Raw genomic sequence first — 14946 nt, forward strand, 5'->3', positions numbered from 1 at the left:
TCTGGTATGAAAACATCAGTAAATACTGGATGATTCTGGATATACATTTGAGGCTAGAAGTTTCTGATCTTCTTGTATTTTACTTTTTCTAAAGGAGGCCTTGTGAGGTTTGGGTAAGCTCATCTCATTGTGTTTTATATTTATTTGCTATAGCTGACTAACCTCTAAAATTAAAGTCCTATTTTCTTGGTGCTACTAAAACCATGGGGAAGCCAGTAGAATACGGGCAAACTGTCGCTGAGAATTCTCCTTGAAAAAATGTCTTTCAGTACTCGTATTTATTTCAGACATCATCAGTGAACAGTTTTTATACTTTTAGTTACAGAAAATGAATTCATTAGATCACATTAACAGATCTGTTTGATTTAACAGAAAGACATAAATGCTATATTCACAGGAGCTACAGGTAGTGCTGGTAGGTTGGGCACATCCAGGATTTAGGAGAGGGGATCGATCCCTGTGGGAATGTGCCTGTTGTTGGCCCACATATTCCTAGCTGTAGCATAAATCCTTTCTCTGTCTGTAGATTGTTTTCCTGGTTTAGACTCAGTACAATGGTGTTTCTAAGTTCAAGGTTAGGTTGTTGTATATTGTCCACTACTTTTGCAATGTCCTTGAAACCTCATCAGCTTACTTGATCCTTTCTAACTCCTTGATGCATTCATTGTACTGTGTATATTGACCTGTAGTGGAAGGAAATGGTAAATTAAAAATTGTTGAGAAGCCAGTTACCTGCTCGTATCATCTCTGGACATAAATCTTCTTAGGGCAATAGAATTAGCAAGGAATAAGGTTAAGTCTCAAGTTAAATGGCAACTACATGCATTCTAATAATGGCCAGCAGTTAATCCATGTAAGATAACTCTGCATTGTAACACAAATGTAGATTCAGTAAAGATGAGCAGCATCATTTAGGTTGTCTTTAAGGACACAAATATTACAACCAGGAATTTTTCTACTATAAATTGTGCTATTAAACCCTATATTTAAATCAATTATGCAATTAGAATCTTTTTTCTGCACATTTGCTATGATGTAGATGTATTTCTAGTCCAAAGTATGTAATTAAGTGCCTCATAAGAACTAGGGGGCTTTCCTTACATTTCTGGTTTGGTTCTTTTTCCTTCCATAAAAGCTTGCCATTAACATCATGCTATCGCAATTAATCTCTGGGAAGATCTGCTTATGCAGAGGTGAAAGTAAAAATATCTCTTATCTGTGCTGTGAACTAGTTCTAGGACTTAACCAATGAAGTGGTTTTCCAGAACTAAAAATACACTTCTGTTGAGGACAATTCTGTACATTTTTGTGATGACTTGAGTGAGCTGTTTCTTGAGAAGATGGTTTTCTCAAAAGAAAAATTATTGATGCCAAATAAGTAAATGGTGAACTCAAAAGATATTTCCATTTCTGAAAGATCATAGTGATAAGGAAAACAGAGCTGCTTCAAATCACTACAGTCTTTTTAATCTTATATCCTATTTTGCAAAGGATTTTTCAAAGAATAGTGTGAAATGCCTGCAGTGGAAAACTCAACAAAAAAATCCAAAAGCTTTATGTCTTTTGGCCATTTTCTGAAGAAAGGAATTATTATCTTCACTCATGCATTTTTCTCTATTCCTCCAACTTAATTTATTTTTAATGTTGCTAAGTGCCTGAACTCCATGGTATAATTTCTGCAACAGCACAATATATGTCTTACTTATTTTTGTCATAAAATGCATTATTTTAACATTTTCTCCATTGATTTTGTATGATTGATATTGATTTTATTTTTTTTAATGAAAAACATTACGGGTGCTTAATCTCTTACTATAGCTTAAATTCCCTTTTATTTTACTAATGACGGAAGTCCTGAAAAAATTGTAAGACAATGAAAGCAACCTAAACAAAATACAGTGTAATCATTTCTCAAAATAAATTCAAAACATGAACATGATTTTCATTAAAAGAAGGGTTGGGGTTTTTTTTTCATTTTTTACAATTAAAATTTTTTTTAAAAGAAAAAAAAATCAACTTTACACAATTTGCTTATAAATGAATCCATGACCTAATTCTCATTTACCTGCAGACACAAGAAACAATACTATGCTGACAATTCGTTGTAAAGTGGTTATGACCATGACCGATCATGTTGGTATCAGTAGAACCTGATGCCCACATACCTTCTGATACTTTTGTGAGGTTCAAAAGGGAAACAATCCTAAAGAAGAAGAAAAATGAAGGTTTGATTTACTCCTTTGGTCACTGCAGTGAATTTTGTTATGCTTTATTGTGGAAGGAGCAGTCTGTTACCGTCATCACTTTGTTGACTGCTAGCCAAATTGCCTAGGCTCTACTGAGCAGCCTGGAACTGGGCATCCCAGTCCTAAGGGATGGAGACAACATATTACCCTTCCTCCCTCTTTTGGGATGCTCCTGACCAGTTTGGCCTCCACATCAAAAGCAGGGTAAACACTAGTGTTGCATTGCGCCTTTCCTGCTTTTTTAAAGAGCTCTTGGCCTTGAAGCTGTGTGCAAAAAGGATGTGAATGAAATTCCACAGATGTTGTTTCAGACAAGTAGGAGAGATTCACTCCTGCACTGTGCAACATTACAAAAAGCTGTCTTACTTGGATTAAGGAGTTTAGTGTAAGAATTAGGAACTCATTAGTTCTGCTGTGGTGGAAAGCATTTTTTCAAAGCTTATTTGAATGCTATCCTGAATCCTGTGTGAGGTCATAAAACAAAATACAGCATTGACTAGCAGTGTAATACTTCTGTCGGAACTTTCATTCTCTATAGGAGTTCAGTGTTTATGAACTAATTTTAGCTTATCAGGATACAGAAAGAAGTCAAGTCTCTGACACTGTTTGACCTTGTCAAGGTATCAGTTTTGCAACAGATTCAAATTCTGAAAAGATCAGCATATTTTAACAGGTTTCTAAGGTAGATGGAGTAAGCATATATTTTATGGATAGTTTTTATGAATGAAACATTAAACCGAGAACGTGTCTTCTCCATGCAGAGAATCATTACATGGTCCATTTCCCACAGGCTAGTATTTGTCCAGTACCCCTGTTCAAAATACTGCAGGCTGGTATTTATCCAGTATCCCTGTTCAAAATAGTGCCTCAGCACACTCACTACAATGACAGAAACAACTTTCTACAATATTCATAAAGTTAAGAGCAGCCATAAGGAATGTTTGAGCCAGCATATACAAAGGTTTTATTATTACTGGCACATATTAGCCTTGGGTTTCAATCTGTCTGGAATTTGTAGATCTGGAGCTTCTCCTCATTATCACTGCTTGGGATTCTGAAGATGTGAAATGACTGTGATTACTGAGGGAGAAAACGTCTACTTTTTGGGAAGTTGCTTCTGTTGTATGGAAAAAAAGATTCAAGTCACAAGGAAGCAGAAATCAGAGAAATGAGTAACAATAAAAGCATACCCCAGATATGTCAACAGAGAGTGGACTATAGCATTTTTGTCAGCTTGTATTTGCCTTTTAACATTCTAGCGTGTTGCCTATGAATGCAGGGAACTGAGGTGAAGAAGAGATTTGACAAGTACAGGTGATTTGACAAGTACCATACCTCAGCAGAGTGCAGTCCACCAGTATATTAAATTCAATGTCTTCATCATCTCCAAAGGGCTTTTCGTTATGAACAATGACTAATAACTTTTTCACAGGTAACAGAAAAAAAAAATGCAAGGCTAAAGAGGAATTCCAATGATTAAGAACTGGCCTGAAAAATGAGTATAGGGTTCATATTTCAAACATAGATGTCAGCATGGAATAGGAATAAGAACACAATGAGAATAATAATAAAAAAATGCTGGAGTCAAGGCTGGCATTGCTCATGGAACAGATGGGAGAGGTAGAAGATGAAAAGAGGGAGGATCAAGGCTGGCTGTTGCAGTCTAAAGCAAAAACCTGACACATTTGAATGATCTGTTCCCTGCAGGAGAAATGGGGAGAGTAAAATCATAATAACAGGAGAGAAGTAAGGATTCTGATGGTGATCCTTTGGAAAACCAGATGAAAATCAGGCAAGGAATGAAGCAGAATGCAAGTGAGGCAGAAGATAGGCAGGAAAAAATTAGGACAGAAATAAGAAATTTATTCCTTGGGACTGAGACAAAAGCAACAGGAGGTTTTTTTATACCCTTGGAAGGAAAGGGTGGATATTTCCAGGTAAGAATCATGGATTTAGCATGAATAGTCTAACCTGAATGTAACGTAAATTGCTATAAGCTCAGTAAAAAAAAAAAAAATGATTTATAGCAAGTTTTTACTCACATACAGCCATCATATACTTAAGTGCTTTTATCAGCAAAGTAAATACGACATTTTTTTGCAAATAATACGACTGCAAGTGGATCAGATACAAACAGTAAATGGCAATTCACTCTCAACTTCTCACAATAGTTAGCTAAGCTAGTAGCAAACTGCACTGTCACAGCAAAGGGAACTTAAAGTTGTTCTGTTATCACTAATTGTTTTACATTACTTACACCACTGGTAGTGATGTTGCCTTTTTCACCCTCACATATGGGTACAAATATGACTTGGACCAACCAAATACTTCCTCAGTTTGAATAAAGAAGGTAGGGACAAGTTTATGCAGCTTGCAAGCTGCTTCCAATTATCAGAAACAGATACTGCAGGTTAATCAATCGAGCCTTGGGTGATCACATGGGCGGAAGCAGCATATAAGGAAGTAGCTAGCAAAGGAAGGGTGGCTTTGTGTCAACCTTGCTGGTTGCTATGTTGCCTGTGTGTGTCTTTGTATATGCATTTCCTAGCGTCTCTACATCTTTGGATGAGCGTTACTTGTCTCTTTACAACAGTCACAACCACATAATAGAAAGTAGCACCAGCTATTCCTCAGCATGTGTCATCCCTGGGTATATGTACCATTAATGGGAACAGTATGTGTTTGGTAATCAGAGGAGGAAGCAGACCAGCATGGGAGATCAGGTTGTACTTTTTATTTTTAAAAAGACTCTTGAGATCCATAATGAACATATGGGACTAAACAACTTAAAAAAGGATTTGGAACTTGAATCTTTCCTTTGTATTTCCTCTTTCCTGATGTTTACTGGTATTTGCAAGAGTTCTGCAGATTTCAAGAACTGAAAGACAAAAATCTTTTTTTGAAGGGAAGAATTTCTTGATTGGCTACCAAATCAAAGGAGTCACACAATGATACAGCATTTTTGTATCTTACAAATCTGCGTATTTTAAGATTTTTTTTTCCTGATGAAAATATACTGAAAATAATTCTGAACATAAAAACCAAATGTGGATGGCATACAAAGACAGAAGGGACGCCTATAATCATTTAGTCTGAGCTCCTCCTCAAATTTAAAGTCTTCAACAAGGAAATTAACCTGATTATAACTGAGCATTTTCCAGAGCTGAGGAATTCACTACAATGCTCAGCATGTAATTGCCATGGTCAATGACACATTACTGAAACAGCAAAAAAAGAGATAATCTCTATTTCTAATATGAATATAATTAACAGCAGCATTCAAATACTGGGGGGGGTTACTGCATCCATCTCCTCAAATGCTCTAAATTATCAACATTGCTTTCCTGAAAGCATGTACTCTGTGACATCAGGTAATACTGGAGATATCTTTTTGGCAAGTATATGGAGTGATTGCTAAATGTTTCTGAGCACATGGCAAAACTTTCCAGTTCTCCAGTCATTTCCAAATTTCTTTCCACGTCTCCTGTGCACCTGCTGAAATGTATGAACATTTGGTTGAACTGTAGCCACTATCTCAAACCAGGATTGTGCCAGAGTGAATTGTTGAGGAAAGGTATTCCGGACAAAATAATTTTTATTTCTGATCAGCACATTTCTTCACCTTTTTTAGTTTCCTTACCAATTTCTAACCTTAGTTCAGAATATTGCCCATTAGAACCTACGAAATCAAATATAGCCAATGATTGAATCCTGCATTCTTTTCAATAAGTAGCAAACCTTTCCTGGAGTCCTGTGGAATAAGGATTAAATACTTAGCCTTTTTAGGAGTTTGACATCTTATTATTTGATATTCGACCTTCTGTCATCTGTCATTGTTTTCATTATTATTGTGCTACTATGGTCCTTTCAACAAGTGATTGATGTCCATTATTAACAGTCCCCCTGTTGATGTTTTGTTCAGATTTTGAACTAATCCATTTTTATATGAGCTTTTATTGTAGACTTAGAAGAATGCATATAAGAATATAACCTTCTGTTTTTAAGGTTACAATCCTTCCTCACATCTTGCTACATTCTTTTCATTTTCTTGTACAAAAAAAGTACTGAGTATAATTCCCAGTAATGTAGTCTGATTTTTTTATGCACAGTGTTAATGAGTATGTCTATTCTTAGTATGTGCTCATAAATTACTATCACCTATAAACTTCTTTTTTCTCCTTTGTCTGCTTGCATCTTTTTGATTAGCTGTTAGAAAAAAAATAGAAAGTTGAAGGCCTTATTTTATTCTCAGAGTTTTCCCCTGTTATTAAATTCTGATTAATCTGTTCTCTTGCTGATTCACTAGCCCATGTGGTCCTTTTATACTCACTCATCTCACTGGAAATCTTTTGTTTTTCTCTGGCACACCAACAGTGGAATATGACCACATAATTTGACATTTTTCATATGTTCTGAAATGATGATACAAATCCATAATATTACATGCACGTAAATACACATACACACATTGTAGATGATGTATAAATATGTGTACTCACAATACTGCAGCGGAAAAATATGCATTAGAAAATCAACAGCTGGGGTGGTGTCAGTTGTGATTGCCATGGCTGTTGCTATTAACTTACCACAAATAGTTGGCACAAAATCCTCAGTCGTAATTGCTAGCTAACTTACTCAGATCACTTCTGGTTTACCAACCTGCTAGGCTATGTTCTGTAGGTCTTCAACTTGAGAGGTGTAGTGAGGTCACTGACACAACAGAAAGAAGGTTCAGGACCTTCATCTATAAACTGTTTGACTCAGGTAAGGTTGCTCATTGTGTAGTGCCCACTGCAGTGGGATCCAAACTTAGTTTAGCTTTTGCCTACAGTTTAGCATAAACAACAAACATGTTACTATCTAAGCAGATAAAACATACAGCACCATGAATTATTCTTACTGTACCTGACAAAGGTCTTGATGTGCATGGGGACTATCACTGTTCACTACAACACACACACATAAAACCCCAAATCAAACCAAGAAAAAAAAAAAAGCTCAATAGCTTGAGATTTAAATCCTTTCCATAACTGTAATGACAATTAGTTAAAAATGTGGGATTTAGATTTCCTTTTTATGTTTGGCACCATGTTAATCCTTTTTATATTTTAGTTTATTATGCAGCTGTAATATATATTGGCAAACAAGATTGCTGTATTATAAAATATTAAAACATTACCTTCAAACTAGGATTTTTGCTGCATTTTCAAACCTGGGTAAAAACACCTGTATGCTTATGATTTATCTGTGCTCCTGTTAAAGACTGGCAATATTACACTGAAGTATATTAAAGCAAATGCCTGTACAAGACACTGTACAAGGCACAGTGAGGAACACCTGAAAGCAAGCTTTCCTCTGATGTCTTAATCTATCGATTGTCTCAATTACACCATTTGCTCCTTTCATAGAATTCTGCAGTAGGTTTTACCACGGAGTGCAAAACGTGACTACAGGTAGGGATCAGGTTAGGTTAGAGAGCAAGGCAGAGCTGGAGCAACTCAGATATTCCACCCAAATAACACAATAGAGTCTATAAACTCATGGTGTTAAAGCTCACTCTCTTTTTCAGACTCATTTTGTTGTGAGAGAATGATACAAGTACAAACAGAAACAAGTACAGAATATCCTGGTGAAATGAGTCAAACTAAACTCATCATGAATTAGTGATGGATAATAGGCTTCAAACTGCCTCCTTCCTTTGTCTTCAGGATACGTAGTTATATTGATATCTGAATATCTGAAGCTTTGATATTATTCTTTGTATCTGGAAAGGAGAATTATCACAACTTAATAATAATAATGATAATTTTTTAAAAAAAGGAAATGCAGGGTAAGATCAGCATCCTTTCCTACAAAGATATTGCTCATCTTTATTACCAGAAAAAAAGTTTAAAAATTCAAAACCCACATATGCCAGCAAATGATCATTTAATAGCCAATTCACTGTCACAGTACAGTTACGGTACTGGTATGCTGCCTGTTCTTCTGTAAGATGTGTGTGTGTGTGTGTGTGTGTGGTGCATAGCAACAGACTTTCTGTCAAACTGAAAAATGTTAAATTTAGCTTGCAGTACGTAACATGTCTAGCTAATATAGCTGAAACCCATCTTGGAAAAAAAGAATAAATCCCCATTGCACATGAAAATTAAATCTCTGAATGCTTTAAACCTTCCTGCATATTAAGTATTCTGTTCTGTATTTTTAACGGCAGTTAAAAACACACTTTTTAGATATACCTGAAAGGTGGCTACAATGTCAGTCTGGTGAAGACTAGTGAAATGTAAAAAGATAAAAAAAACCTGAAGGGCTTTTGGTTGGCTTTTCTTTTTTCATTTTAGTTTTCCATCTGAGCTAACATCGGCCACTGTCACAGGGAGAAATCGGCGTGCGATTGACCCACGTCTCTGATTTTTATCCCTTTACGGCAGCCCAGGCCCCCAGTCCGTCCGCTCGGGAGGCCTATGGGGGCTGAGGAACCCGACCTCACGGTCGTTCTTTCGAAATGGAATAAAAGGCAGCCCGCGAGTGAGCAGGGGCGGCCGGTGCGTGGGGATCGGGCCCGGGGGGCTGCGGCGGGCGCGCACCGTCCCGGCCCCGCCTCCGCCCTGATCCCCTCGGCCGTGGTCGCTCTCCGCGCCTCTGTCCGCGGTGCTGAAGGCTGGCGGGGTGCCAGCTCTCACCGCGGCCGCGCGCGAAGGGGCGGGGCGCGGCGCGCGGCGGCGAAGGGGGCTGGAGAGGCGCGCTCCCGCCGGCCGCGCCGCTCGCGCAGGCGCGCCGCCGCCTCGCCCGGTGCGCCGCCCGCCCGTTGAGTGCGAGGGAGCGCGGGCGAGCGCGTGTGAGGGCAGGGCCGGGCCGGGCGGCGGACGCGCTCAGGCAGCGGGAGCACGGCGGCGGCGCCTCCAGCGCAACTTGGCCACCCCCCGCACGCCCCCTCCCCGCTTATTTCCGGAGCCGGGACGAGGACCGGAGCGGCGGCGGCAGCGAGGGAATCGGTGTCTCCTGTGCCTGCCGCGGGGCCGTTTTCCTTCCTTCCTTTCCTTCCTTTCTTCCTGCCTTTCCTGCCGTGGTTAGCTTGCTCCCGCCCGGCACGCGGAGGATCTAATTTGCTGACGAGCGCGCTCCGCGGAGGAGGAGGAGGACGAGGAAGAAGAAAGGGCTGTTTCCGCGGCTTTGTGGATGCTCTACTTTTCCTGGAAATGCAAAAGATTATGCATATTTCTGTCTTCCTGGCTCCTGTGTTGTGGGGACTGATCTGGGGGGTCAATTCTAACAGCATACAGATCGGTAGGTGCCCGCATGCCGGCGGACCTCGCTCTCTTCCCGACGGACAGATCTCCCTCTCCCTCATCCCCGTCGGGGCGCCTCGGGCATTCCTGTCATGTCGCCGCGCGCCCAGCCCCACCGCGGCACCCGCCGGGCGCCTGCCAGGTCCCCTCCAGCAGCCACGGCCGCTGCATCCCTCGTCCCCTCGCCTTCCTTCTCGCCACATCTCCCGTCCTGCCGCGTCCCCCGGCACCGCCGCGGCGGCCGGGCACGGGACGGACGCGCGGTCAGGATCGCTCCGGCAGCGGTGCCCAAGCCGGCGGAGCTTACCGGCACCCCCGCCCCAGGCCAGCCCAGGCGGCGGGAAGGGACGCGTGCCTGGCCCTGCTCTGCTCGTGCCCCCACCCGCCTGACGTGTGGATGTGTGTATGTGTGTGTTTCCCTGCAGGGGGGCTGTTCCCGAGGGGCGCCGATCAGGAGTACAGCGCGTTTCGGGTAGGGATGGTTCAGTTTTCCACCTCGGAGTTCAGGCTGACTCCCCACATCGACAACTTGGAGGTGGCCAACAGCTTCGCCGTCACCAACGCCTGTGAGTAGCGGACGCCGCCAGCCGCTGCGCATGGCGCGCGCTGCCGGCCCGGCTGCTGTGGCGGCGGGGGCGGGGCGCCTGCACACGGCGCGGCGGGGGAGGTCGTGTGGGGAGTGGGAGGTATGGGGGGTGTGGGGGAATAGGGGGGAGATGCGGAGAATGGTGGTCACTGGGGACGCCGTACCGCCGCCGAGCAGGTGCGGGAGCGCTCGGCTCCGGCGAAACGGGGTGCGGGGTCTCCGTGCGCCACCGCAGCCCTCGCGGAGGTTTAAAATGGTTCCTGCCGCCCCCGCCCGGCAGTTCCCCCCACGCGTTACATAAGGCTGCGCGGCCGGGGGGCTGCCTGCAGCGCTCCCCCACGACCCGAGGTGTCGCCGCGGGCTCCTCCGCGGCTGCGGAGCCTTCTCGTTAACCGGCGTGGGCAGCGCCGGGTCCCCCTCCCGACAGCAGTCGAGGGGTTACGGAGAGAGCGGCCGTGCGGCTAATCAGCCATTTTACACCGCGCGGGGCTCCGGGCTCCATCTCGCCGCGCCGGTAGCCCCGCGCCCTCGTTGAGGACGACGGGGCAGGCCCGACGTCTGCCCGCTTTCCCTCGGCCTGGCCGGGAGCACGCTGCCCCGCCGCTTTCGCGGAGGGCTGGGCGGGCGGGCGGGCGGCGGGGCTGAGCCCCGGCTCCGCCCCCGGCGAGGCAGGGCCTGCCGCACGCATGCTGCGAAGAGAAGAGCACGTGTGTTGCGTTGCTCGAGGAGGCCGAGAGGAAAGAGGAGTGGTGCAGTGCAGTCATCTGAGGGTGACGATGGGAGCTCATGGGCGGAAGGTCTAGCAGTGATGTTTACTTCTGTCAGCCCCCCCTCCAGGCAGCCACCTGACATTTGGCCCTGTGGGGTGCAGTCAGACTTCAGGGAGCAGTGTGACTGGCAGGGGAGGGACAGCTGGGCGAGGGGCATTGTGCAGCCAGTCATGCAGCGGCAGCCAGGGCTGTGGGTGCTGTCTGTGTTGGTGATGGGAGCTGAGAGCATAAGGCATCTGTTCCCCAGCCCGTGAGGGGTGTCTGCCTTCCCCCACTATGCTGCCTGATGTGCCTAGTTCAAGTGAAACTGAAGGCTTTGCAGTGACATGGCTAGTGAAGAGGAGGAAGCCTGTTTTTGTGCTTTTGTGCTGTGCTGGCCATCCTTGCTGACCTACAGCTCATTGGTTGCCCAGCACCACGGTCCTCCAAGGTATTTCTCAACTCTTCCTGGCCATAAGGCTTAAGGGATATATACTGAATCTGGAGGTTAGCTGTTAGAGCAGTTTTCATGCATTGGTGACCTTTTTTTTTCCCTTCCTTGATTTAACTATCGTGGTAGGTGAGATGGTGCTGAAAAAGTGCGTCTCAGCACAGGCACTGGGATGTGTGGTGCAAGACCTCAGCCCAAGGAGCTTTCAGTGGCGTGTGAGGATAGGAGGGTATAGCATACCTAGCTGAGGTAAAAAAAGGTCAGAGCATGTCATCAGCCACAGTAAAGCTACTTTGCTAATCTTTGCAAGCTGCTTGGGCAGTTCTTGCTTTCTTAGGTAATGAGGGTCTACAGCAACCAGAACTACATGTGATTAGTACTTGTATGTTGCTGGGATTGTCGGTGAAGCAAGAGGTTATGTAGGGATCTAGGTAGCATTCTGCAAAAATGTGATGGGTTTCTCTGTGTTGCTCAGTTCTGTGAAGTCAATGAAACTCCAAAAATAATTTGTGTAAAACATCAGATTTTTTTTTTTCTACTAGATTTAAGTTTTTTAGGACGGTTTGTGTACATTCATCAGCCTTGCTCTTGAGTTTAGCTTTCAGACTTGAGAACTCTTAGGATACTCAGATGACCTGTGCAGGCTTTACACTTCAGCGATGGACTTGGAGACTTGCAGCAGAAAGGAGCTGCTGCACATGTTTCGACTTTCCCTTTGTCTGAACCTTACCCAAAGCTTCTGTTTTGGAGCATTTTGAAGAACATCAAATTAAGACATGAACATCTACTTGCTTTTTGATCATGTCACTCACCACTGATGGTTTAGTGAAGTTATCTTTGTTAATTGAATTGAGTTGAAGAGTGCATCGTATGCTAAAAATATCTATAGTATTTGCTTTACTTTCAAATAAAGATTTGACTGGAGAAAAAAAGAATTCGGAAGACAAATATTTGCAACATAAGAAGCAAAACTGAACCTTGCTTTTTTTTTTTTTTTTGCCTTTATTTCAAATAAGGACGAATAATGAAATATCTGCATGTTGGGTTTTTTTTTGAGGGTTTGAGGTGGGTTTTTGGTTTTTTGGTTGTTTTATTTTTTTTAAGAATAATATACAAAGAACGTAGGTCCCAGCGTAGCCCTATCAACGACCTTTTCCTGCTCTAAAAATAACACATTTTCTGAAACGCAGAAGCAAATTACTTCGGCTTTTGGTTTAAATCCCGCAGCCACAGCCCGTGCCGGGCCGGGGGGCGGCTTCTGCCGGCAGGGGGCGCCCGCCCGCCGCCGCGGGAGAGCGGCGCGCGCGCTGCCACCGCCACAGCCGCAGCCCCAGCAACCGCCCGCCTGCTGTCGGGAGAGCGCCTTAGAGGGCTCTTCAGACATCGCAGAGTGCGTTGATGGAGCAAACATGCTTTAGATGAACGGACTGGTTCTCTGGTACTACTTTGAAGTTAGGTTCCTGCAGGTCCGGACAAGAGGAGATGGCAGTCACATGCACCAGCGGGATGTTTGAAACAGAAAGACCACTCAGTTGTTTAAAGGTAACCAGAAGTGTAGCAGAGAAGTGGACACTGTATGGGTAGGTAGCCTTAACTGAGAGAATATATTCGTGACAGAGTCACTTTAGCCTATTGGACTGTTTCAAGTCCTGTGCAAAGCTGTGTTGACAGGTCATCAGAAGCACCAGTTGGAATCCATTTGCAGTTTGGCACCTCACACTCAGTGTCACTAGGAGACCTAATGATTTTGATTGAGAGATGGTACAGTCTTTCATCAGATTGGTGGCACCACTAAGAGAAACGTACAGTGCTGTGATGGCTGTTACGTCCTTGAAGAGAAGTGGGCTAGCCTTAGCCGTCTTTGAGAGTTCTTAATGATTCAGAGGATTGCAGACTAGTTGTTCAAAGCAAATGTTAACAAAGTGGTTTACTCTGGGTTTTAACAGCTGGAGCAAAGGTACAGCACTCCAGGTAAACCCAAGGGTGGAACTGGAAGTTATCCAAACCGCTGGACTTTGTTGTCCTTCAGCACACTGTAACTGAGTCTAGTGTGACTGGGCAAGTGCCAACCATCAGTGACACTATTTTTAAAAAAAAAGGTCAGTTCTGTCACAAGAGTAGAGAAAACTGGTGAAGATGAAATACCTTCCTCTTAAGTCCACCAACCCAAACAGGGATAATTTTGTTACGTACTCTCATATTTTTGCACTGAAAGGATATTGGAGTCACCTAAAGACACATTTCCTATGGACTACTATAAAACTTCCTTAATAGTAACAAGTTTTTCATATGGTAGTTTCAACACAGATAATAAATGCATGAACTTGGATGTTTAATCCTGCTGGCTCAAGAGCCAGTGTTGAGTTTTCTGTTTTAAATCAAGTCTTACAGCTCTGCAGGGATCACTGCACCATGACATTATGACAAGGGGATGCTGATTCATGCATAAACCTTAGATCCTTTCATTATATCTTCAACCGGCAGCTTTGAAAACCCATGAATATCTTGAGTGTTGCAAATTGGGAGTCATGGCAAATTGGGAGTAATTTTTCCAGCCATTTTGGAATATAATACTGTAGATTGCATCCTTAAAGAAATAGCATTCAGCATAGTGCTGGCTAAATAATTAAAGAATAAGCAAAAATATATATCATGTAGTGGTAAAGAGGAGAGAATTTTAGATATGTTTATTTGACTTAAAAATGCTGTGGACCAAGCCTGAATATATTTCAGAATAAGTTATTAGAAATGATTTTAAAGGAAAGGAGGAATTTATTAAATGCTTATGTTTCTGTTCATTCATATTCCTGGTCTTTCTCATTTCCTTTTCACTAGAAGACATTTCTCAGGCTCAGTGAGCAGATGTGGAATAGACTCTGTACCCACTTGCAATTAAAATGGACAGGATCAGATGGGTTTCTGTAGTAAAATGATAAAATAAAACCAGGACATAGCCTACAATAGGAACTCCTGTGCTTTTGCTGCTTTCGAAACATTTCCCCCCTTAAAATCAAGCTCTATAGCAAACTTCAAACATTCTTCTACTCCTGAGAATAATTCATAAAGAAACCTGGGGTATTTATTGTGTGACAGTGCTGTCCCTGCTGTGCATCTCTGCTCCTGGCTCACAGAGCAATTTCACACAGCTGAGATCTTAAATGCAGGCAGATCCACAGACAGCAGTTTTAGCTTATCTACTTGACCTCTCAGAATTTTTATTATGTGATTATTGCATTTTGTCTGTATTTCTGAAATAAAAATGTTACTATACAGTTTTGAATATAGTATGAATATATATTTTACAAATCTTAAAATGAGCTATATTGAATAGCAGTTTGTAAGTAGCATATCAGTCAAGCTTTAAATATAGCAATCAAGCTTTTAAATCAACCAGTATTATCAATCTCTTCAGTATATTCATATGTTTATATATATTTTTATTTATACTTAACATATGAAAATGTAGAAACTTTTTTCTGTTTATGCTAATGAAAGCTTTCATGTACACTGACTTTGATGGGGCTATTGACTGCACATAGCTGGGGATGTACTTAACTCCTTGCATGCATAAGACTTACTTTGCTACAGTGTGTGTTGCACACCCTAAACCAAGGGCCACTGTGTTGGC

At 42.8% G+C, this 14946-nt stretch overlaps 1 protein-coding gene across 3 annotated transcripts in view; it reads left to right on the forward strand.

Annotated features, from left to right (window-relative positions):
• Window positions 1-9427: 9427 nt before the first annotated feature.
• GRIA2 (glutamate ionotropic receptor AMPA type subunit 2) overlaps window positions 9428-14946 on the forward strand; it is an 88420-nt gene continuing 82901 nt past the window's right edge. For 2 of the 3 annotated variants that reach the window (XM_061994145.1, XM_061994146.1), the window contains exons 1-2: window positions 9443-9530; window positions 9958-10098. In XM_061994145.1, the coding sequence (XP_061850129.1) occupies window positions 9443-9530; window positions 9958-10098 (229 nt within the window). Of the gene's footprint in view, window positions 9531-9957; window positions 10099-14946 lie in introns of all 3 variants that reach the window. The other variant, XM_061994147.1, reaches the window with a different exon arrangement.

The sequence above is a fragment of the Colius striatus genome, chromosome 3, assembly GCF_028858725.1.
Source record: "Colius striatus isolate bColStr4 chromosome 3, bColStr4.1.hap1, whole genome shotgun sequence".
NCBI classification, from domain to species: Eukaryota; Metazoa; Chordata; class Aves; order Coliiformes; family Coliidae; genus Colius; species Colius striatus.